The 25,924-nt window shown below is 40.9% G+C and overlaps 1 protein-coding gene across 4 annotated transcripts in view; it reads right to left on the reverse strand.

The window, feature by feature from the left end:
• The window catches only part of LOC106954516 (mucin-12), a 51,349-nt gene extending 25,839 nt beyond the window's left edge, over positions 1–25,510 (reverse strand). The window contains exons 1-4 of one of the 4 annotated variants that reach the window (XM_015044059.1): positions 25,020–25,508; positions 24,620–24,654; positions 11,840–15,633; positions 8,754–8,828 (exon numbers count right to left, since the gene is read on the reverse strand). In XM_015044059.1, the coding sequence (XP_014899545.1) occupies positions 8,754–8,828; positions 11,840–14,799 (3,035 nt within the window). In that variant the 5' untranslated portion in view covers positions 14,800–15,633; positions 24,620–24,654; positions 25,020–25,508. Of the gene's footprint in view, positions 1–8,753; positions 8,829–11,839; positions 15,634–24,619; positions 24,655–24,769; positions 24,956–25,019 lie in introns of those variants that run through there. The other 3 variants (XM_015044060.1, XM_015044061.1, XM_015044058.1) reach the window with 3 other exon arrangements.
• Between the last annotated feature and the right edge of the window lie 414 nt (positions 25,511–25,924).

Genomic DNA, 25,924 nt, shown 5'->3' on the forward strand with positions numbered 1-25,924 from the left:
GTCTTCTATGAATTTTTTATGGTTTCGAGAAACTGAGGACGTTCCAATGTTAATTTTGCAACACTCTGAGCGGCACACAGTCAAAGTAAACACCCAAAGGTTGGGTGTTCAATTCCAGTGTCCTACAGCGCATTTTATATGTCCTTGGAAAATGCATTCATCTCCTCTGTACTGTTGTGTGAATGCGTAAAACTTGAAAGTTGCTTTTCTTAGGCTTCTTTCTAAAAGAAGCCTGAGAAAACAATAGCAGTCAGATTTTCAAAGCTGGTAGAGACACACTTTAAAATATTTGCAGCTTTAATTGCAGAAACTGTTTCTCTATTCAGTTCTATTTATTGTCGTAGTTCAATGTGCAACAAATGTCGTCTCAAGGCACTTTACCAAAAGAAGTAAATTCAATCCAATTATACTGAGAGAATCCAAATCAGCTACACACACATATTACAAATGAATCCAATCAAACATTGCTGTTAACGTGAGTGTTGGTTAAAAGTTTTCCTACAGTATTCATTCGTCCTGGATGAGCTTGCTGTGACGGTGGTGTGTAGCGTACATTATATGTTCGTCTTTGAAGCAATCTCTCATACTGAGAACGCATGTAGCGGCGTGTGTGGGGAAAAATGTGTTTTAAAGAGTGTTGACTGAGAGGGGCTGAACGCAGAATAACACAAAGACATGTTTGCACTTTTGAAGGTTTTGCAAATACGAATTATTTTCCTTCTGTTTTGCAAATATTCCACTATATGTCTTGTTCTAATTACATAATGTCTCAATAAAACGGATTGAGGTTATGGCTGGAAACACGCGGAAAAGTTCAAGGAGCATGAATATTGTTGCAAGGCATTGTTTTAAAACGGAACGAGGCTGATAAAGAGGAGCTCGTGTTTAATATAATGAAGGTGACTTTGATTTTCATTCCAATCTAAGGAGGTAGATGTCAAAACACAACTTTTATAAGGTTATTATGGTTGCATGGATTACAACTGGGGCTGCACACCCATCCATCCATCTGTTGGCAGGATGGATGGATGGATGATAACTGTGCAGCATATCTAGTACTGGAGAGTGTGATAGTGTAAAAGTCTGAACAGTACATGTGGCCCATTCTACTTTTCTTTTGCACACAATGCTTTGTGATAGCGCTTGATGACATAGAATACAAATCGTAAATACCGTCTGAAAGACGTTTTTACAGTGTCTGTGTAATCCTCCAGAGATTCCTGCTTAATGATTGCAATTTATCGAGAAATGTCAAAGAGTGATTCTTCATCCATGCAGAGCCTAGAAAGACATGTCTCTAGTTCATCTTCAACAGCATTATTACATTTTAAAATCTTTTAAAGCCACAGCAATTCATTTTTAATGTGAATGAATATTTCACAGAGCTCTAGAGTTACAAAAGGACAGAGTGGGAGACTCCAGATGATATAAGAGATGTGTGGTGCAGACGCAGAAAGCTACAGCACTGAGTCCAACGTCTGTTCTTATATCCAGTCTGCAGCGTTGCCACCTTACGCTGCGGTCTGAAATGCGATGCCGTGTCAGTGAGGATAAGAGCTATGAAGCGCTCATAATTAGTTTGTGAAGAACTGTAAGTACTGCCCCAAAGTGTTATCTTAAATCTCTTCAACTGGATCTGTCTAAAGCTTTCATTCTAAAGGCGTTAGAGACTCCAGGAGCAATCACCCACCTGCACTGCATCAATGCACCTGACACGCTGTACATAAAGGTATCACCGATGCAAAGAGGAATAAAAAATGAAAAGAATAAAGAGAAAACACTATTAGCGGGAAATGAGGCCACATATAACAGTCAGCAAGCAGGAATGAGGGAAGAATGCTCCCTCAGCAGCCTTTTTTTTTTCTTTTCCTCAATTATCTGCTGCTCACTGAAGACGATGATGGATCGCATTTGAAGTGGGGTGTGCGGAGGGGAACTCTTAGTGGACTTGAAGCTTAGCTGAAACCGTATGGTCAAGAGAGCCATTAATCCATCTCGGAGTGGCGACCCATCGAACTCCGTCGGCAAAATGCGTGATCGCGCTATAGACGGAGCAGTTGCACAGATAAAGCGGCAGAGTACAGATCTGATTAGGCTCCTGTCTCTGCACACTCCACGGGGATTAAACACAACAGCTCCTTGTTAGACCTCCCCACTTTGTTCCATACGCTACGTTTGCAGTAAGTGAAAAAAATATATATAGCAGGAAGTACAAATCATCATTCCCCTCACTACTTCACACCCCTGCATGGACTCCAAATGTGATTCACATATTAATATGCAGCTAATTTGCTACTGGTGCTGGTTAAATAACACTGGATACATTATGTATTATTCCTTAGCATCAGAACTTGATAAGAATAAAACACTTATTTATACGTCCTGTTTAGGTACAAAGTGCTACACTCTCGCTGGTATCTGCATTTGCATGCCTAAAGTGTCATTTGCATTTTTACATAAGCTTTGCCCAGAAAAATGTCCCGAGTAATAGAGAACAAAGCTCTGTGTGCAAACCCACAGTGGCACAGCATCAGTTCATATTTAATATTCAACGTTTGGATTTTATATTTAAAAGAGGGGAAAAAAGGTGCATTCTTTACAAAATGAAGCAGACATTTAATGTTTGAATTTATCAGACTTTCAGAGTGATGTGAGGGAGTTTCGGGCCACTCTTCTAAACAGACTTTTGTTTCAGCACACCTCTCAAGACTGCTGTGCAGCATTTCAGCCTTTTGCAGTTATTGCTGCCATATTTGGGATGGTTGTTATGTTCACAACCTGGTTTGGGACGCAGTTGAGCTGTTATAACTATTGGCCTCGTATTTGACTCTACGCTGCTTAACAGCAAAGTAAGTTTTGTCAAACATGTCGTTGTGTACGATGACTAGTGTTGTCAGTCAATTAAAAAGCGTAATTGGATTAATCACGAGAAATCGCTACGTTTAACTTTGTAAGCCTGAAATGTAAAAATGCACAATTTCAAAAAATGCTTTACTTTGTCACAAGCATTTCACTTTCCCAGTTTCCCAGAAAGTTTTAAAAGAAGTCATTTTGTTTCAAACATAATTTAGAAATGCTAACTATCAATGGAAGGATAATTCACCGTTGCAATAAGTGGGCTACATACTAACTCGGTTTTATTTTAAAGTTCATTGCTGTGTTTTTTAAACAGAAAGGCTTTTAAGTCTTTAATCTTCATTGTGCAATATTACCTTGTTAAACTTTTCAGATTAATTGCATGCATTAACACATTAACATTGACAGTCCTAATAATGACTATCCATAGTTCCATACATTTTGGAGTTCATTTGGGATTTCAGCTTTAGTCTTTTTCCATTTTCATAAATGTTAACAGTTGGATTTTAAACCAGGCCCACAGATTCTGAGCGTGAATTGTTGGGTTTCTTTGCAGTTTTTCTCATCAGTGCACAAACTTTGGGTTTCTTTTGTTAAAGCTTATTGTGACTCTAGTGGCCTTTATTTTTGCAGTAATCAGACAGGAAATGGGAGGAAAAGAGAGAAGGAGGGAAGACATGCAGCAAAGGTCTCAAGGTCAGGAATCGAACCGCAGAGGGCTGCGTCAAGGACTAATAGGCTCCATGTTCGGGGGGCCCGCTGCACCGCTAATGGATCTGTTTTGAACGGTTTCCAATTGTGAATAATCTTTTGTACCATTGATCTTTTAACCCTCCTTAATGTAATGGGTAGCAATAATTGCTTCTTCGAGGTGATTCCGGATATTGTCTACTTCAGCACCGAGTCTTTCTCTCGCACCTTTCTCTTGGCCTCTTCAAATTCTTTAGACTAAGTAAGGACATAACTTGTTTTTTCCTACAGTTTTCTTATGTAATTGTTGGAAACATTTTCCTTCTCACAAAGTAATAAATGAAAACCTAGAGGCTTGCACTCAATGTCATTACCTCCTATGCACTACTGCCTAACATGAATACATTTTAATTTAAATAAAATTAATTTGCTGAAATTATCACGCGTGGCTTTAAATCTAGTAACGCCTGTACTGGTAAAATCAGTACTGTGATTTGTAAAAACCAACAGCTCCCCGTTGGGTATAACAAATATGAAAGTGGAAGGAAAATGTAATAATTTGAAGCTGGCACCTTCAGTTTATCTGTTTATTACCTTCTGTACAAGAAAATCTAGTCTACAGGGAGGAGGCTTTAGAGGGCAAGTTAAAGAGCAGCTGCTATGGCAGCAGGAAGGATTTGCAAGATATATTCATATAAACTTTTAAAGTCTCTTTTTTCCCAAAGGCTGATAAGTTCACAATAGAAGTAAAACAAATTTTTATGCTTGTATATTAACAATGAGAATGTTATAAATACGACAGTCTCAGCGCAAGAATTTAAAATTGTTTAAAAGCTTTATTAAAACAATTTGTTGTTTCATTGTTGAGTTTACATAAGTACAATTTGATTTCACAATAAATCAGATTGTACTCATGTTAACACCGTTGGACACTTCCTCCAGATTCCGCCAAAAATGCATTTAAACGCTGTTAGTGGTGCTGATGTTCTTCGCAGGAAGAGGGACCCCAAATAAAATGTTGCTTAATGCAAATGTGGGCCATGTGATATATGACCACAAAACACCCGTTCCTTACATCGTATATTCTATGTTGAAAAGTTGATATTCAAGCAAGGCACTTTTTTTTTTCTTAAATTATATGCCTGCTGAAACTATGTGTGTAGAGAAACTTAACCAACATGTATGCATATGCATAATTCAGAGACTTCTCAAAAGAGAGCTGCAAATTAAAATCAAATGAGTTGTTCTGGCTTCACCCATTTTATAAAGCAAAGAAAAGGAGAAAAAAACAAAACAAAGGAGCTGTATATTCTTTCAGAAAGCATCCAAACTCAAGAACCCCTCATAACCCTCATCAGTAAGTAAGTAACTTTTATTGTACGATATTTAAAAAAAAAAACACTTCAAGACTGCAAAAGAACACAAGACCTCTGAATATTGTGGCGTTGGAACTGCGGAAACTGTCAAAACACGGCTTGAAAATAACTAAATTTATTTGAAAACAGGCAAACCAACAAGGAAAATAAATAATGGATTAATTAAGCGTTCTGTGATGTCAAACAGGCTGTTCAGGGCGATATTTGCAGTAGCGCAGCCAATTCAACTCCCAACCCCATTGGAAAATTAAACCAATAAACTGAAAAAAGATGAAATGTTCAATAGCTTAATTCAGTCACATATTTTTTTCTTAAGTCTGCGTGTTAGTTATTAGAACTGTCAAGTGGCCCAATTAGTAAAATTTTATGGCCATTTTCACTTTATGTTAAAATAAAAAAAAGCACGTGAATATTTTTGCAAAACACTGTTCATTGATTAATTTGTATTTTGTAGGTACTATATTCTATAAAAGTGGTTTTAGTTTTTGAGTAAATATACAATATTTATATGAGTTAATTCCATAGAGATAGTTATCCACCTCACCTGACCAATGGGAAAATTAGAGTCTTATTCAGACAAGAAGCCGAGAGGCTCATGACAACTCTGGAGGAGCTGGAGAGATCCACAGCTCGCAAATCTGTCCCTAGGACAAATATATCTAATTATGTTCAATTAAATAGCACCAACTTACTAACGTCATACATACAGACATAAATAAATATGATACTTTTGGGTTTGATCCAACACAATGTAATCAGATTCAGTTCAAAATATCAACTTGCAAAACAATCTTTTAAGGAACCCAACCAATGGCACCGGATCATTAATGTTGCAGCAATCTCTTAGCATGCATGATAGTATAAAGGGACAACTCCCCTGTAACAGGAGAAAACGTAGCTCAATGTGAACACCTGTCTTCAAGACAAATGGGAATTTGAAAAGACAAAGTAGACACACAGACTCACTGGTCCACAAGTACTGTCTGTGTTAGAGGATATTTAGGGTAAACGGAGTTAACAGCTTTTTAGTTGCTTCATTTGGAAGAGAAAATACAACATACCACATCATCTATGAGCCAGTAGTATCATCTATAGAAGGAAACACTGAGTACATTTCATGGTGTATTCATGAAGAGTGACGGAAAGCATGAGATTGTTGAAAGAAATCCATAAGAACTCCTGTTTGCAACTTGCCACAAGCCATACAGGATAAAAACACGGAAAAGGGGGCTTTTTCCTAATAGGGACATGAAACTGAACTTGACATATAAACTAACAGGGCACCTTCCTCACAACAAAGCACGGTGTTGGGAGCAGCATGGTATGGAGATGGTGGTCTTCAACAGGAAAAATAAGATGGACTAATTTAAATACTTGGCCCTGAAAGAAACAATGGACTTCCGAGTTAAGACAACCACTTTAATCACAGCCAGAGCTAGAATGGAGTGGTCTAGATCTGTGCATATTCATGTGTTACAGTCCTCTGAAGGCCAGACCTAAATTCAATCCAGAATCTTTGGCAAGAGTTCACAAACACTCTAATATGGAATTGCAACACACATAGTTGTGTAGTTATACAATACTATGTGTTGGTCTATGAAATAAAATCACCTTGCAATTTAAAGTTGTAAAACAACAAAAACATGAAACGGTTCAACCCAGCACTTCAACAGGCACCGATTTCCAGTAAATAGTGCCTAAAGCTTTGCTGTTTCTCCCAGAAGTTAGATTTCAAAGGGCCTTTTAATTGATAGAATCTGCCTTGTCAGATTCTCAGGCTTTACCATCAGTCATTCTTACCAGGCTACACCTTATCTCCAGATATTTCTCTCCAGCTGTCTGATTCTGTCTTTTTTTTTATTTCTTTTTCTTAACTAAGCTGAACTCAAATCCCTGCGAGGGTGTGGAGGAAGAGTATATAGTTTTTCTCTCTCAAAACAGGAAAACCCTTCACTCAAAACACAAGTGAAAAGTGTTGACAGATGATTGAGAGATAATACTGCTTTTTGACCACAAAAGAATCTGACTTAAAAAGTTGAGAGTGCGGTTTAAGAATGAAAAAGCCTCTTGTTGGGAGGAAAGAAAAAAAAAGTGGGTAAAGTAAGCTCACATGCTTACCTTCCAAAAAAGTAATATTCAGACAAATCAACATGAATTTGCATTAAATTCTCAATAAATCGCTCCCTTATGATGTTCTCTTTTTTTGTCTCATTCCCTTTCAAAACTTCTGATCTTTTTTCTCCCAGATCCTTTTAGCCATTTATATATTTTCCCACTTGTCTCAGTCACCTTCTTTCTCGTCTTCTGCCACTCTTTCTTTTGTCATGTCTTATTTGAGGAGATTTTCAAACACAGTGAAAATAAATTACAGAGCATAAAAGGACTTATATAGTACTTTGAATCATTTATGTGGTGTACTATAACCAAACTTCAGCTAACAATTGCGGTTTTGTTTTTGAGTTTTCTTTTTGAGGTTGAAGATATTTTGTAGCTATGGGGAAAGCCTTCTTAGCTGTGCATAATAATGAATAATAAATTTGTGAGTGTCTGAGCACACAGTCTAAAGTGTGTACTTGCCATTTTTCTCAACAGCAGTGCACCATTACAAAGACTGATGATGAGTGTTGCCTTGATAATTGAGTTATGCTTTTCAGATTTATGAGATAACCAACACCTCAAAGCTGTTTACATCATAGTTTTAATAAGCAGAGAAGTGCTTTGTTGTTGCATCTTAATAAGCGCAAATATTTAAGAAGGAATATAATTACGTTTTTTTAAAAATGAAACAATTTGATCATATAGATTTACAACGTGCATTACACGTTATTTATCAGGATAAAACCATATCAGGACAGATAAAAGTATTTTTATTTCAGACAATAGGTCTTTAAAGGGGTGCTTGGTATTTTTTGGCAATGTGTGCAGGTGCAGAGAGTCCTGCTCACAAAGGAAGTCTCTCTTTGTATAGCATGTGCATGAAAAAGGTTTCAATCTTTGAACTGAGTTACTGAAATGAATTAGCTTTGCTGTGATGTTCTATTTATTAGGAGATTTCTGTACCAATAGGTTTCGCCACTCTCCTGTTGAAATATCTATTTATTCTGTCAGATTCTCTTTTTGTCCCCCTTTCAACTGCTCACATCTAAAAGTTTTCAGTTTCACAGCTTTTCACAGTTTTCATGTGCCCTTTTTACGGCCTTGTGCAAAGTGCTGTTTAAATCTTGGGAACGGAATTATTTATACAAGTGTCAGAATGTGTATGTGCGTATATTTGATATGGTTTAATGTTCATTTTTACGACAAACACTAGGACCCATTGTTTGTTATGGGATCCAAAGCCTGGGCCCTATAAGAAGAAGTGATGTTTTGGGGTTAGGATTTAGGCAGAAATGGTTAGGTAACATACATGTAAAGGTTACGCTATAGAAATGAATGAAAAATGAATGGAAGTCAAAGTTCCTGTGAAGATAGAAAGGCATACTTTGTGTGCAAGGGTGTGTATGTGGAAAAAATATGCATTTGCTGTTGTTCAGCTAATTAAATTTAAGCCATGAGGATGTCGGTAACATATTACAATGTATAGATGCAGCAATGTTCTGGTGACGAGTGGCCATTCTTTTGAGAGCTGCACCCAGCTGTGCTGTCACACTGTGCAGAACAACAATCCTTCCAAGCCATAAAACAACCTCTAGATCTGATGTGATTCAAAATGACAGCATGATGCACACATAAATGTGCACTGAGAGAAACTCTGTGCTCTCAGCATTTAGAAGAAGAAGGAAAGGCAATGATAAAGCTGAGGAAATTCAAACATGCTTTGGTCAAACGTACCTGTAGATGATGCAGGCGCAGTCTCTGCAGGTCCCACAGTTCTCAATGTCCTGCCCCGTCCTGTAGGAATGTCTACTGTTGAAAAGCACACAGATGACATATCAGGGGTACCAGGGGCATGTGTTGCTGCATGTCCATTTGTGTGACCCCTCTGATACATCAAGTTACCTCACTGAGCAGCATTTCTGGCACAGGGATCTCTGAGAGTACGCCAGTCTTCTTCCTGAAATTATCCCTGATCATTTTTTAATGAACTACACCCCCTCCAACAAGCTCCCTCGGTTATGTAAACCACGAATCGCATTGTCACTCAGGGCATAAAATAATGCTTAGAAGGTGAAAGTCAAGTTTGCATGCGTACAAGCTACTGTGGAGTTCTGATACTAGAATGGGCAAAATGAGACAAAGGACCTGCCAGTCACATGCCTGGGAAGTACAGTCTCTGCATTAAAGTTGACATAATATTGTGGGATATTCTGTCTGGATACGGTTTTAGCCAAATATTTACATGCAATGTTTGACAAGCCCTTTTTATTTCTCATGGTCTGACAATACGCCGACTGCCTGTTTTGAGTCAGTTGGGATTGCTGGTACTATGTCTATTTACGCAATCCTAGAAGAATAAGAGATAATTTTAATATTATTTATTTACTTAGTCAAAATTCTGAAATCGACATAAATTTCTGTTTTTGTTGTCTATTTAGTAGAGTTACATTTTAAACTATATGACTCGTGCACACATTTTCAGCTTTCCCTTCAAATTTTTCTGTTACATTGAGATTTGGCCTTCCCCAAACATTCACGTTCCTGTCTTTCAGCCATTCTCAGACATATTTGATCGTTCATTGTCCATTTCGAAAACACACGTGCCTCAGCTTGAGAATCCTAATTGATGTCTTAAGGTGTTGCTTGTAATGTCCACACTGATCTTTGCTTGTGATTCTAATCCATATTGTGAACTGCACCAGGCTCTCCTGCAACAAAACACCCACACGGCATAATACTGTCACCCCTATACGTCTCAACCGAGATGGTGTCCCCAGGCCTACACGTTTCTCCCTTTGCAACAAGCGTCATTATGGCCAAACACTTCACTTCTAGTATCATCAGACCACAGAACATGTCTTAAAAATTAAACATCTTTATCACGGTGTCAAGTTCTAAACTGTGATCTGTCGCTTTTGTTGATTTTTGGGGTAATGGCTTTTTTAAAAATCTCTCTGTGAACACAGTCTCATTCCTGAGCAGTATTATGAACAGTTTTATCAAGTCTTCAGGAAAAGGGACACATCTAAATGTCGCAGGACTCTGGCCCTCGAGGACTGGAGTTTGAGACGACTGAATTAACCAATTAGAAGTCTACTAAGCCTTTGCATCATCATCTGGGCTTTCCAAAACACTTAGAGGTCAAATAGTCTTAGCATATGTAAATCCATGATTTTAATTAAAGTTATGAACAATTCCCTAAAACGTATGGCATCTAGTAAATAGAGATAATTTAGGAAATCCAAACTGACTTAAGAAAAAAAGGGTTTACAATGACTTAATGTCAGATTGTAGGGCATGTAAATATCTGATTTCAGCCGTACCACTAAAATCTTTCTATGGATTCATAGACCCACACCCATTTACATATCGCTTCCTGTCCAAGAATGTTCCCACATCATATATGTACTATTTTGGTGCGATAAAGCGAGAGAAATTACTAAGCCGCTTACAACGCAGGAAGCAGATTAATTAAGTCTTGATGGGAACAGTAAAGGGTTTACACTAAGAAGCTTGGAACATCTGAAACCACCAACATGACGGCAACTAAATGTTGATTTCTATCAAACCTTGCATGCTGCACGCATGCATGAAGCTCCTTCAAATGGATGCAACTGAGCCCCCTAGAGATTTCCTGTAGTCTGACGTGACATAAATTCTTTGACATGCAGATAATTTAAGCTTGAATGGCTGATATGAGACATCATAAAAATAGCTACACATTCCTCTTAGTATTCAATGTGGTATTTCTTCATCGCTTTTCTACACAAACCTAGATGTTTTACCTTGTTGTATTTTTCTTTCTAAACAAACTTACATTGTGTTCCAACTGTATCCCAGAAAACCATCAATCTGTAAGAGTCGCCTCACATGGTGCAGGGAAGTTATTACTGCCAACATGTATACTTTTTGGTGAAGTATAATTTGCCTTCAAAGAACCACTTTTCTGTACTAGTTGATATTACATGAGATAACAAGCCAATGCCTCAGTGTAAAGCTAACCATACATTACTTTCTCTCGTGGAGTCTGAACTTTGAAAAGAGATTTTCTTTTGTTTTTTAATAAAACTATGAACTCCTAGGCTAGAATCTTACATCTACCTTTAAAGTCATACTTTCTACTGTCATACCACTTCTTTTTTTAGGACAATATCCTCCATCTTTTCTTTGGGTCAAAGGGAATTCTGCATAGTATAGAGAAGCAGATGGCCTTTTTATACCACTCTTGGCCCTGAGCTAAGATGTCCAGCAAAGGCAACATTTACAGCTCTGTTGGCCTGAGGGTTTTAGTCATTATGTATTTACGGCTTCAAATTCTGGATCACTCCCTTTCTGGCTCAGGGCTTTTATGTTGGTTTAAAAGTCAAACGAGTTCCTTTCTCATGCCTTAATTTAACCCTTGGAGACAGGGTTGAACTATCACTAACACTACCTGTGGATTATTCAGCACCTGAAGCATGCTGTTATAACCACTCCTGTTTCTGAGAACTCAAGAAAATGTAGGCTTCAGAAGTAAAGTTTCAACCTCCCAGACTTAGAATCGTTCAATCCAAATCATGAACATTGATATCACAATTAGCATTAGAATTTTGGGAGGTACAAATAGGTCAAAGGGAAACACATATCAGGAGTGCCACAGTGCATCCCTTTAAATGAGAGGTGTCAGCTGTATTTTATAAAATGTAGAAGCCCCAATGCGCCATGGAGAAGCAACCAATGTGGGTAGCTTAATAGAAGAATAATACACATAATTATTTTCTTATGCCACCGATGTGAGTTGCCCTTACAGTAACTTCACAGTATTGCATTGTCCTACTCACCCATCTCTCTCTGCTTCCTTTTTCTCAAGGTCTTGAATGACATCCAGCAGGACCTTAATCGTATTCTGGCTGGTCTCCAGGACGCCCTCCAGACTGTGAAGCTGGTTCTGCAAGCTACGAATATCATGCAGGGGTCCATTGGGACTCAGGAGCTTTTCCGTCACCCGTGATGGGTCCAGTTTACACCTGGCCCCAGACATCAACCCTCCAAGAATTTCCTGAACCTGTCTTAAAGTGTCAGCTTGTGTGGGACTCAGCGGCCCAGTTGCAGGCTGACCCCCAGAGGCAGAGCAGCCCCTGGCACCAGAGCAGCCCTGCTGGTTAGGAGGCAGAGAGTGTTGGCTGTTTGGTATGTTGGGCCTGACGCTGGCTCCTGAGCAGAGCATTTTGTGTAGCACCCCAAGCTGAGCCTGGGCTGAGCTAAGACAGCTGGGCTTAAAACAGGCCTTGGCAGGGGAGGAGGTAGAGGAGCGCCTCTCTCCCTTCATCACAGCAACTGGCGGAGTTTGAGCTCTGTGCTTCAGAGAACTGGCTCTCCCACAGAACTTGGGTGAGTCTGTACACTTCATATCCGTCGTATCCTCCTTTTTCTCCTCCCTCTCCGTACCTTTTTCATTGGCCTTGCTCTCTGTCCTGAGCATTGGTGTTCGGGCTGTGGCAACGGCTGGCTCACTTCCTTTTTTCCGTGGTGTGTAGGGAGGAGGTGGCGGAGGAGGAGGTGGAAGTCGAATGCCCCTCTTATCCTGAGCATTATAGGAGGCTTGAGAAGGGGGAGTGTATGGTGGTGCAGCACGAAATGTTGAAGAGTACAAAGGAACAGCTTTAGTTGGAGTCCCACAAGCTTGAGCATTCTGAAGGGTGGACACATATGCTTTCACAATTGGAGGTGGAGAAGTGCAAGATTCAAGTCTAGGGACAGGGGAGGGATAAAGGGTTATCCCTGTGCTGGCAGGGGGGGTGTTTTGCACTGTTTGATACGGTATGTTACAATGAGATACTGTTTGTATAACAGTGGTGTAAGAAGGTGATGTTTGATTAATCTGGGGTGTGTGGGGGCCACCTGGATGAGTACTGGTGTAATATGATATGGATGTGCAAGACAGGGCAGTCTGAGTCACAATTGTACAGGGTGTGAGGTTTGTGAGTGGTGCATTATTTGTTGGACCTGATGGTGGCTGTTGATGTCTTACATTTGGGACAGCATTGGGCTGTTTGTTAGGTTCACAAGATGTTAAAATGGTGCTTACATTTGGAGTAGGGGTGGAACAGGTTAAGGAAGAGGATGATATTGATATTGGGGATGTGCAGTTATAGGAGGAGGACTGAGGGGCAGTAAAGGAAGGACTTGAGCAAACAGCAGTTTTGCTGGGTGGTGTTGGTGGAGACAAAACAGTATAATAAGGAATAGGGCTTTGGGCAGCAGAATGTGCAGGAGTGGAGGAAAGAATAGGTAGGATGTTTGGTGGAGGATTAGTGACACTTGCTGGCTTAGTAGGAGATGAAGAAGCTGCCTTATAGCCTTTTTCAGTGGTTTGTACTGGTGCATTTGCCAGTGTTGGAGGAGAAGTACAGTAAGGCACAGTAGAAATTTTGGTGGTGGGAGGGTTTTCAGCTGCAGAAGCAGACACTGGGATGTCAGAATGTAAGCTGGGCGATGCAATTAAAGGTGGAGAGGCAATGGAGCTACAAGTTGGCAATTGTGTAGTGCAAGGTTTATGATTCGGGGAAGATGGACATGGAGAGTTTGCTTGTTTTTGAGGGGTACACTGCTCAACATTTTGAGGTAGGGTTGGACAAGAATTAGTGATTTGAATTTGTGTTGAGCAGTGTTCATCACTCAAATTTAGAGACTGATGTTTACGTTCAGTTTGACTTTGGGTGGTGCAATGCTTTGAAGCTGGAGGTGAGGATGGACCCTCAGTTTGAACTTCAGTCGTACACAGTTTGGTATTTGTAGGAGGAGGAGATCGAGGGGGGCTTTCAGTTTGTGTGGGAGTGGTGCAGAAGTGCACTTCTTTTCCAGGATCACTTGTTGTCCGGCTTAGGCGCTTTCTCCTCCTTACCACAGAAGGAGTGCTACTTCCCTGGCGCTTGGGACCATCTCGGCAAGATATTGAAGAACAGTGACACAGATCACTATTGTGAAGAACTGAAGGTGGACAGCTGTGTCTGGATGGTTTTACCATAACACCTGACTTAATTTCTGTCTTTGATACTTTGGATCTTCGTTCTACCACAGTTTTATCCCCACAGCTCGGTGGTCTGCTCTGATCTTTGGACCCAGGCAGCACATGGTTGTGGCTAAGGTACTCATCTTGAGAGTCATGCTCATCATCTCCATCCACACCAACTGAGTCCCCAATGCTGTGGCTACGTGCATGGGTGGATGAGAGAGACTGAGGTTTTTTGAGGCATGGTGAAGTCTGAATGGCTGTGCTGGTGCTTGTACTGGGTCTTCGTGTCATTGGTAAAGTTAGAGAGTTAGACTGTGGTGGCGCCCAACATCTGCGTGTAGGACCAGGTGTTAGTGGATGAGGCGGGGCCCGTGCTAAAAAAGCAGCCACTTTTTCTATTGTACTTGCCATATCCCCACGCACAGCCCCCACCACAGAGGTTTGACCAAGTAGGCCCTCAGTGTGTGGTCGGTCTGTCCATGGCTGAGGGGACATGCTGTTGTGTTTCCGGAGAGGATGTGGGCTGTCACGGTCCTTGGCAGGCCGTTGACGGGTGTTGTTTTCTCCTGTTGCACTGTTGCCACTACTGCTACTGCCATCCTCAAGGTCTTTGAAACGAACCTGATGGGTGCGGCTGCGACGCCGCTTGAGCCGACTTTCAATATCTGGTGAGTCTCGATTAAGCAGCACAGAGCGTACAGTCATTGTTCCAGGCAGTTTGTCTGCCAAGGTGCTCTTGCCGTTGCTTTGGCCTGTGAGCAAGTGATTAGGCTCCTTGCTCACCATTTCTGTGGCCTCTCTGTTTCTTCCCCAACATTCACAGGCAGTTTGCCGTTTTAAAGGCCTTTTTGTTTATGCGTCAACAAGGAAAGTAAGTTTTTCATTACTATTTTGCTATAGTATTAAATGCATGTGAGAGCTATGTACTTTATTGATGAGTCCCATTTTCCTCATAAAACCAAACAAAGTTCGGCCAACGCTTGCAAAGTTTAGTCCATTTGTAGAATAATTGCCAAAGCTTGTTCACATCCCTTGAAATCAAATGTTGTCCTTAAGAAGAATTACTACAATGTCCACAGGTAAAGGTAAACCAACATCATAGACAGTAAAAAGGGTGTGTCAGATCACTGTGACCAATGCTAAGTTCTACAGCAACTGTGAATTTTACCTTCACTTCTACAAAAATATGACATATTAAGATAAATTAGAGAAAAGCAGCATCAAATTTTGTTAAAGTGAACATGTCCATGCTTTTATATGTCCTTTAAATTTGTGCACATTTTCCTTTACTCCCATTTCTCCCAATTTCCCCTTGCAAATATCATGATGAGGCCCAAAAGGCTTGCAATGCCAATGGGCAGAGAGTCAGGGAATATAGCCTGTTCATCCTTAGGTTTGCATACTTGGCAGTCCCTTCTTGTACTCGTGCTTTGTCCCCTGATCCCTCAGGAGATCCAGTGGGCTATGTATGGGATGGTCTTTGGAGGGTCTTCCCATAACGAGCTGCCTTTTGAAACTTATTTTGGCAGACTGCTTTGTCTGTTTCGTTGATTTCACTTTCTGTTTTTCAGTTCTGGACTCAAAGTGTCATTCTCCCATGGCTGAAGATGGCGTTGGCTCCTACAGAGAAGTACACAAAAAGGGGGAAGAAAAGAAGAGACTGTAGTTGTTAACAAATGCATGTCTGTTTAAGCAGTTGTTTGAGATAAATAGGATGACATAAGGTAAGCAGCTATTTTGAAATGAATAAGGGTACAGTCCACAAAGTGGGAGGAAGAAGAATACATTAGTTAGGAGAAACGACTGAAGAGTTGGAGGTGGTGGAAGACTACAAGCAGCGGAGAAATAAATACCCCAAACAAGTGAAAAGGGATTGTAATTAAGGCCTATTCATATTGGCTGAAGGGGATACTTATGTTTTATGTCTATTTGATTTTCTCTGTATCATTAGCAATTGTTAAACGTAGCGTTGCTGCAGAAGCAACAAAAAGTGTTTTTTCCAGCTCTTAGGAACACAGGGTGACTGTTATCATATTTCCCATGTGCATGTGTCTTACAGATTTTCCTTTTCCTCTATGTTTTAACAGTCTGCGGCTCTGTTATCAGTTCTTGATGAGCTGCCACGATGACATCCTCTCTGATTCATCTGGTCACTCTGTGGCAGTCTGTCTACCATGCTGTGGTTAGTAGTATGTTCTCATCTCTATGATGCTGCAGCATGTTTGTGATACAGATACTATATATATAGATATATATATATATATATATATATACACTGTATATCACTTCCACTCCTTGTCCGCATTGCTAGCAGTCAGGCGTGATCCTGTCGTCTGCCTTACAGGATCTATGGATTTGTTCCTTGTTATCTCCTTGTGATAGCCCCTGACACTGACAGGCCCACGCGCTAATTCTGGGTGCGAGTGTGACTGTCCGTACTCTTATCTTCTGTGGGAGGGGTAATTAGTGACTCCTTCACAGCTCCCAGGTTATTTAGGGAGTGTGATACCCGAGGCCCTGCCACATTTATTTATGTCCACCATTTTTTTTCTTGCTTTCTCGCTCTCTTTTTGTTGCTCTAAGGAGAGGGATCTTTGTCACAGCCGCACCCTTCCGTCAACCTCTTTAAAAACATGGTTATTAGGATTAATTATGATTACGGTCACACAGACAGAGCCTAAAGGAAAATAACAACCATAGTGAATTATGAAACATACCACAAAGTTCTGATTCTTTTTTTACTTTCTTATCACTTCTGTGTGTAAAGATGAGCTAAATGACCAAGACCAAATCTCTCTTCGAAATGATAAATATTCTTATGCGTGGATAATCTATTTTTCTGCTACAGAGGCTGAAAATACAAAAACAAGGATTTATCTTTAGCTCAATAAGGTGACTTGCAAAAACTATTCATACCTCTTAAAAGGGAGTGTTATGCAAAATCAACCTTTGGGGCTTTATGTCATAATGTTACTCCCTCATCAAAAACATACCCAGAGCGATGTTTTGACTCATTCATGCATGTTTTGAGGTATCACTGAATCTCCTGTGGCAGCCAATTGGGGTGCCCTAACACTTCCTTCTGCAATGCACTGTCTAATTCCCCCAAGCTTTCCCTTAGAGCTGCAGTCTCCAGCCAAGAACCCTCTCCTTGCACTTCCCCAGCACATCTCCACCAGACCAGCAGCGGCCATAGTTAGCAAACATCTGGTGGAACTGAGCATCTGCTGAGCTTATCATACAAACTACAATACTTCTAATAACGGGTGTACAATGGACAGCATGGGAAGCATTGTTGTGTTGACATCCCTGAAGGGTGAGTGTTGGAAAGGGCAGGAGGTTCTTGATGAGATAGAGACCAATTTTTCTGTCTGATGCAAAGTCACAATGTTTTTAAGTTGTTTGTGACATAATACAGCATTTTCATAAGAAATGGAGGCAAAATGCTTGATTGGGTTATAAAATGGCACTGTGTGCCTGGCAAGCACAGAATACCTAGTCTTAAAACATCTTTAGCTTTTATTACTTTATAACCACAAATATCAGTTTGCTTTAAAACGATTTCATGTGCGGTAAAACAATTTGAATTTCATGTATCGTTTTCCACTTTACAATTATTCATTACTTTGTCTCTTTTGACTGTTCGTCTATCGCTCAAAATCCCCCAAAATGACCCGAGGTCTGTGGTTGTAATTAGACTTGTGTAAAAGTTTGAGTAGAATGTACAAATTTTGTTCTTTGTATTTGATATTTATGTTATTTCACAACTCTACCAGGATAAAATTCTCTTCAGACTTCCCAGTTTCATCCATGCACCGCCAAAGGAGCATTACCCTCTCTTATTCTACGGGCTGTCATCCTGAGTGTGCTCTCATTCTATCTTACTTGAAACCAGGCCTATTTTTCTCATTTTCACCCATCACTTGTGTCTTCCTCTCTGCCTTTACGACACTGTTGAAAATCTCCCCTGTCCGCGTCCGAATTCTTCGCTCTCAGCCTGCAAACTAGCCTTGGGTCAAAATTTATGCCGACAGTTTAATGAATCCATACCCTCTTAATGCTGCATGAGCTCACTCCAGGGGCTGAGACCAGCCATTTACCCACATGTGACATTTCCATGTTAAGCTCTTATTGGCAGACAAGAAATAAATCACCAGGCAAGAGGATGAACGTGTGCAACGGCATAACGCCAACAGGGGTCATAACTCTCTATCGTTATTATTTAAGATTTACTCCAGCCCTCTTGCTTCCTGCTAGCGTCTGTGAGAAGGCTTTACTCTGAGTACAGGCATCTATCCCCTCATGTGGGGTGACAATAATGCCTGCATCGCATCCAACTCGTCTTTTCTAAACCACGGTTACTCAGAGAAGCACAGATCTCACGGACTCAAGAAACAAGAACATCCTGGACGTGCAAATCCAATTGTAATATTATGAGCCCGGGGTCCTACAGGAGTTGTGAGAATTACATCCATGACAATAACACACCTTTGGCTCTCCCTGTGCCAGGGAGGTAGGGGAGAGGGGCTCTGTGGTTTGAATTGTTATGTAAAGTCATGTCAGATCAGATTGTCTAGGCATGCCTAAATTTGTCAGACAGGACTAAGAGGAGGAGGAGGCAGGAAGAGGAAGGAAAAGAGATAGACATGCTTAGTTATATTTAGAGATGCTATGAGACACACAGTGAACTGCGAGGAGTAGGATTCTGAATAAGTAAGAGGGAGATGGGGTGGAGGGAAAAAGCAGGGGTAGCGGGGGCGTGGGGAGAGTTGAGTTGGCAGGCCGCAAAGCAGGAGGGAACAACCCCTGGCAGCAGAGGAAATGTCATGGTTAGGGTTCAGTGAAGTGGTAAATCGGGAGCATCAGCGCGTCAGGGCATTTAAGGGTTTACTGAAGAGGAACTAAGAAAAGCTATATGATCAGTCATTGGCCCTGTGAACACAAAGAGGCTCCTGGTTTATACCTGTGCTCTGTCACAGGAATTAACAATGCTCTTGTGGCTCTCACAGCAGACGCAAACCGCACCAGCCGTTGCAGTTCTCCTGCGGTCTTGTCAAAAGGGATCACCAATTCAGGAACAGCTCCCTGGGAGTTGCTATTAGATGCCTATTTTGTCAGGTAAGCACTGTGTTCAGCAAAGCGCAGCAAAGTCTCAGGCAAGCGGGTGTTTCGTTTTATTTGATACAATACAAGCAGCGAGTGAATTAAAAATTACAAATTCACGACTTTGTGGTGACAAAGATTTCTCTGTAAACACAAGCACATGCATATGTAAGCAATCTTAAACCACACACTCCCGGAAATTATACGGATGCCTTTTGGAAATAAGGGAATAAACAACTTTGACCTAAAGCAGCTATAATAAGCATTTTTTTTCCCTTTTTTTGCTATTTAGGAAAATATCACATTCTCAGTAAGTTGAGAATCCTTGAATTGTCCTGTGAAGGAGACAGAAGAGCTTTAAACCAGTTCATTTGCATTTAACCTTCTTTACTCGACTTCACCTAAGTAAAATCCACTGCTGCATACATGGCAGATTGAAGTTGGCAAGGCCATTGTTGGACATGGGGAATCATATTTTATGTAAAACATGTTTGAGTGTCCTGATAAAATGCTACATAAGTCTGATGCCATTTCATTTGTGGTTTGTCACAACCCTACAAGTAGAGCATGTGGATGGCAGCGTCTTGATTTTAGGATGTTTTTTTTTCAGTAGGGTCAGGGCTGGTCAGAGCTGATTACAAAATATATAGATGTAAATACAGTGTAATGTGTGTTTTACACTGGAATGTTGACTTTCCAATGAAATGTTGATTTTCCAATGTCAACATTGGAAAGTTTCTGTTAAAAAAAACAAAGATTTTTCACCATTTTTCCCCATTCTCCACACTGTGAACCAAAAATGGGTTCCAGAGTGAAAATTGTGTCTATGTGTATTAGTGTGGACAATGAAAATGCATCTTTTGTGAAAAAGGTGACGTATTAGCCCAAACATTAACCTGACCTGTGAAATTCATCATATGTGACTTAAATGACAACAGTGGATTACATGTTTATAATGGTCCTGCAACTGCTGCAGCACCTCATTAAAGGTAAAAATGTTCCACAAAAGTCTGGTGAATGTTGTTCACCATTCTTGTTTTCTTGTTTACCTCTAATCTCATGTGCCAGCGTCATGCACAGGTCCAATACTTGATATTTAACGCCACTTACAGGACTGGAGGAGTAAAAACAACATCTTGTTTTTGTGTGGATGAAAACATTCCTGAAAACGGTCCCATGTGGACACGCGTATTTTTGAAACTGGGGTCAGAAGACACACTGTAAAAGGCCCTCAAAGACTTGAGACTAGAGAATAGACGTTCAAACCTTAGCAGGACAATGACAGGAAACGTTGGAATCCAATTGAGAATCTCTGGCAACAGATTTGAAATGCGCTCTGTACAAATACAAGTTTCTGAGTATTATTTGAGATGAATATTAAAGCAGTTCAGATTTTTCTTCCACTTCACTGTTACGTACTACTTGCTGAGGGTCAATCACAAAAAAATCCAAATAGTCTACACTGAAATTTGTGGTTATCACAATGACAAAAAGTGGAAAAACATGCAGCATGAGTACTTTAGCAAACACTAGCTGGAAACACTGCATGGTGTTGATGCATTTGACTGATCTCATCACTCCAATCATCCCAAGCAGCAAATCAAATCATGCAAAGGAAATGTTCGTATTAAATGCACTGCATGGGAACTCAGTGAGTACAACCATTATGATTGTGTTCAGACGCTGTTGTAATAACCTATTTGTCTAAAACGATCTCCGTGTGGCCTTTTAAAAACCAATGAGAGACACAATTCATGAGCTGAAGTGAAAGCACTGTACAAAACATGCCCACAGAATTATTTTTGTAAATAAATATACACTTACGACTCAAATCACTTAAGATAACGACGGAGCATTAAACCGTCTGGTTCATTGTTGTCTGAATGTGTTCTAGATACAAACCTAAGCTGTTAGCGTGGCTGTGCAGCCTGACGTGGCTTTTCTTGTGTCAGCCTGACCTATTTGCTTTTTCTTGCAGATTTTCACTGAAAGAAATTAGGTACTGGAGTGTTGCTCCCTAAAGCTGTACATTTTTGTGTGACACTAAAACGCAAGACAAATACACACGTTGCAAATAATGAGCCCCAATCATTAGCATTTGCAACAGCTTAGATGATTCTGTGAGCTTTATTTGCCATTTAGGTGGGCAATCTAATATTTAGAACTTGTCTTTGCTACCATGTTATGGTTTACTAAAACGCATGCTGCTTGTTTTGAGATGAAACATATCCTTATGTGACTTTTTCTTTGTATTTGATGAAGGAGCATCAAGCTGTCTCCTGGTTGTTGCTTAATATATAGACATGCCTCTGATCATCAATTGAAAATGTTTTACGCAAATTAACTTCTGCTGCCATTACTTATAATTTACATTGACATATAAATGTTTGCGGAATCACTGGTTCGGCTCTTCGTAAGGAAGACGTATCACAACTGTTTGAGTTTTCCTTCCAGAATGTGTTTGCCAATAATGATTTGTTCCATCTGTCCTCCTCTGACCAAAATCCTTTGCCTAATTTGAAATTCCTATTTGTAGGCCAGTGAATTGGAGCAAGCATTTGAGAATGTCTGCCCATCACAAGAAGATGGAGCAAACTTTGCTTGCTCATTAGGTAATTTATGATTTGGGTTCTGCATCCATCATTGCAAAAAATAAAAAAATAAAAAATGTTTTACTGAAGTTAAAGTTTTTTTTTATTTTTTTATTTTGTCAGGAACAAAACGAGCATGCTCGTAGATTCTCTGCTTAGCTGCAGAGAAGCGGTGTCACTTCTTTACAAATCAACAAGTACATAATAGTGCATTACCTCTAAAGCCAAGTCAATGCCAGCTTTATGAAAACGGCTGGCCAGCAGACAGAAAAGCTGTCCAAGTGTGGAGAAAGTTCCCAATCTCCATGACAGAAAAATGGAGATTGGTAAATACTCAGCCGATGGGAAGAGAAAGAACTGAAATTGATTCTACATACATGTATGTAACTTATGCTTATTATGCTGACCTGCTGACAGACAATATGTTAAATAAGAAAGAAAAAAAGTCCTTCTACTCATTATCTACTTCAAAATTCCATACTCCGTTTTCCAGATGCTAATTTTTAAAAACATTTTGTACTAAACCCAAAGTTAGTAATGGCAGATGTCCACTAAAACTAAGCCTGGTTTTACTGCAGGACTCGTCCTGTTGAAAACAAACAAAAACCAACATATTGAGGTTCAGAATCTTGCCCAAGCATGTGGTCAAGAGAAGACAAAATCTAACTCATGATCTTTCAATTGCAGGATGACAGTTCTTCTTATGGAGCCCTCAAAATAAAATAAAAAAATAACATAAAACCAAGGTTAAGTGAGAAGTAGACTGTTCTCTGGAAACTCCTAGTCCATCACAGGGTAACATAGACACACAACACAATATAAACCAAGGCCATTTAAAACTGAAAATCAACCTTACAGCATGCGTGAAAACCAACATGCCCACATTAGTTCACAATGTTTTACCCGTTCATACATGATTACGACAGGACCCAAATCTCTGTTTCCTCCCATAGTCTCAACATAACCAAATTAAGTTAACTGGGAACCCAACGTGATCTACAGAGGTGTGACTGCGTGCAAGAGTAGATGTCTGTCCTGTGCATCTGTCTGTAGGCCCTGTGATGGACTGGAAACCTGGGCATGATCCCTTCCACTTGCCCGGTGATTGCTGGGTTCACCAGCAAACTCACGCAAAATAGAATAAAGAGCAGGATACTACCATTAGGAGTAACTTTAGGTTTTCTTGTCGTATCATTGGAGGTCTGGTTCTATGTCAAAGGTGGTTGTCACTAACCCTATCAGGGGCCCCCTGTCCTACATGGCTTAGATGTATTATTTTCGTCACACATCAAATTTAAATGAACGTGTCGGGTTTCTGTACATCCTGAAGTCAGTGTACACATTGAAATAGAAGAAAACGTCGCCTTTCACCTGAACAATGTGAAAACACACTTGGAAGGTCATTGAGGTTGATCAAAACGGTGAAATATGCCTGACTTTCTTCAGGTTCAATTCGGATAAAACAGCTTGGCTTCAATTTTAAACATATTTCTCTGGGCTTCTACGGAGGTTCATGGCTTGGAGATCCAGAAGTGATGGACCGATTACACATCTAACACATGCAGGACAGTGGGCTCTGAGGACTGGGGTTGAAGACAGAGCAACCCCCGTAAAAGAATTAGCCGTGGGGAATTATGCTATTAAATATTGTAATCAGGAGGGGGAAATATCTGTAAGAACTGCAATTAACTATGAAAACAGTAAACTCTAATGGCATTTCCAAATCCTGAAAACTGACAGTATGCTTAGATCACTTACTTTTCCGTGCTGTTTAGTGGTATAGCTGCACTAATTAATGTAACTAGTGAAGTGAAGCAGCTCATTTGATAAAAAAAAAGTTTTATTTTTAGAGCAGGCTTTGTGTTTTTGAAGAATTGACTGTATGCAGTGGAAGATTTAAAGCCAAAGAGACTTAGGGATGTTTTTTAAACACTTTCATTGTTATTGCAATAAATATTCTGACATATTGTGGTACAATTTAAGTCTACTGCCCATCCCTAATGAGCAAAACGTGTGTGGGTGTTTTCAAGTAACAGTTAAATTATACTGACGGCTGAAACTTTAATCATCAAGCAAAATGTTGTGACTGTGCACATTATTTATATGCAATATATTCAGTCTGAAATGCTCTCAGCATTTTATTTTTTAACAATTATTCCAGTAAATAGATTATAAAAACAATGCTTGGAAATCAATAAATCAGCTTTCTTTTTTTCCAAGCTCTTCCGGAATGTGAAATCCGGAAGAGCTTCACATTCGCACAGGTTTCTCCCTCACATTCCTGCAGGATTCCGATGGAATTCCTGCAGGAATTCAGATTCCTGCAGGAAATGTGAGGGAGAAACCTGTGCGACTTCCCTTACAAAGGTGTGTGTAAGGGAATTCGCATGTACATGAAAATGCAGAAATTGCTGTGACTGCTACACCAACATACACTAGACTTTTCTTAGAAACACACACAGGTCTATACAAAAGGAATTCCCTCTGTCAATACCGCCTCCTCCGGAAACTTACACCAAACACCACAGACGCACACACACGCGCGCGCATACACGGCCTGAGTCATGACAAATGTGCAGAGAAGGAACACAGCTAGAATCTGCAAAGCTACATCAAGTGCTTTAACAATCTGAGCTCCTGGCTGTTTAAATCTTCTCACGGAGCAGCACAAACTCGGAAAATAACTCCCACACCTGCAGTAAAGCAAATCCCTGTATCCAAATAAGCAAAATCCATTTCCCCAAGATTTCATTCTCTCTCTCTCTCTCTCTCTTTCTTTCTCACACACACGCACGAAGGCTAAGGTGCACAGCGGGTCCAGGAACACACCTCCATTGTCAGTAGAAATAAGTGCACACAGACTCGGCTGCCTAAAACACATAAACAAAATCCGAGCATGCACGTGTACTCACGCATGCGAGGATGCGCTGCACTCTGCTTCTGTCCTCTTTGTGGAATTCAACAGAATGCAAAGAGAAACAAACGAGAAGTGCGACGTTACTAAATAGGAAGAGGCGCTCGAGTTCTTTCTAAAATCTGTCCTCATCTTTGCTTCTTCTCACTTTGCCATCGCTATGGTGATGCTGAGAGGAGGCTGCTTGGTAGATTGCTGTACTATCTGCCATCAGGACACAGAACTGAGTCACACATACCACATCTACAACATCCCTCTTCCTGTTGCCCTCTGCGCTGACTCTTCCCCACACACATACACACACACACACAGAAGCGTGCGCTCGCTCCTCTTCTGTTATTCCTTCACGTTGCTTCCTCCCCATTCTTCCATCCCTCGTGTTTGCTTTTTATCCTCACCTCTCTGTCACCGCTGCACGGTGAGCTTCACGTTGCATCCTTTTCTTGGGTCCACCTGCTCCTCAACTCTCCTCTTTCCTACCCCCCTTATCCGGCTGTCTTTTATCTCACCCTCCTCTTCGCCCGTGGATTCAAGCCTTTCTTTCACGTGGGAACCCTGCTCTCCATCCCTCACAGCTCTGCGCTGCGCTGTGCCTACCTAGTTGTCTGAGTGTTTGTGCTGTGAGTGGAAGTGAAAGGACAGGAGGGGGAGTAAGAAGACAAGAGTGAGCAAACAGGCAGTTACACTCTCAGATGCTCCTCTCCGTTCTCTCTTCCTCCTCTCCCCCGCTTCTTTCTCTCCGCATCTCTCCATCATGACCTCCTCTCCCCAACGCCATGCGAGCCCCCTGCGTATCCTTGTAAGCAAAAAAATAAATAAATGTGGGGGGGAGGGGGGGAGTGAGAGGGAAAGCAAGGGGCTGGATGGAGCGTAGAGGAGGCAGAGGTAGGTGGAGCTATGCCGAGTCGGTCTAATTAAAAAGCAGAGTATGTACAGCTGCAGAGAGCAAAGAAGGAGACAGCAGGAGGAGGAGAGAGGAGAGGAGAGTGATCCAGGGGGCGTAACCGAGGGGACACACAGAGAGAGTGGAGGCAATTGGCGGGGGCTGGGAACGAAGGGGGCACAGGGTAGTTGGAGGAGAATGTGATGGAGAGCAGAGTGGTGTGAGAAAGGGAAAAGGGAAGAACTAAAAGGACACCAAGGTCAGCTGGTGGGGGATGCAGAAAGGTCAGGCATGGAAGGGGAGGGGGGGGGGGGGAGGGGGAGAAGGAAGGAGAGGCCGATAGAAACAGACAGGTAGAATTATTCTACAGATATCTCCCGTATGAGCGGAGGGCAGAGCCGGAGAACCGTGACCAGCAGG

This window comes from Poecilia latipinna, unplaced genomic scaffold, assembly GCF_001443285.1.
Source record: "Poecilia latipinna isolate Pla-1442-1.1 unplaced genomic scaffold, P_latipinna-1.0 Scaffold661, whole genome shotgun sequence".
In the NCBI taxonomy this organism is placed as follows: Eukaryota; Metazoa; Chordata; class Actinopteri; order Cyprinodontiformes; family Poeciliidae; genus Poecilia; species Poecilia latipinna.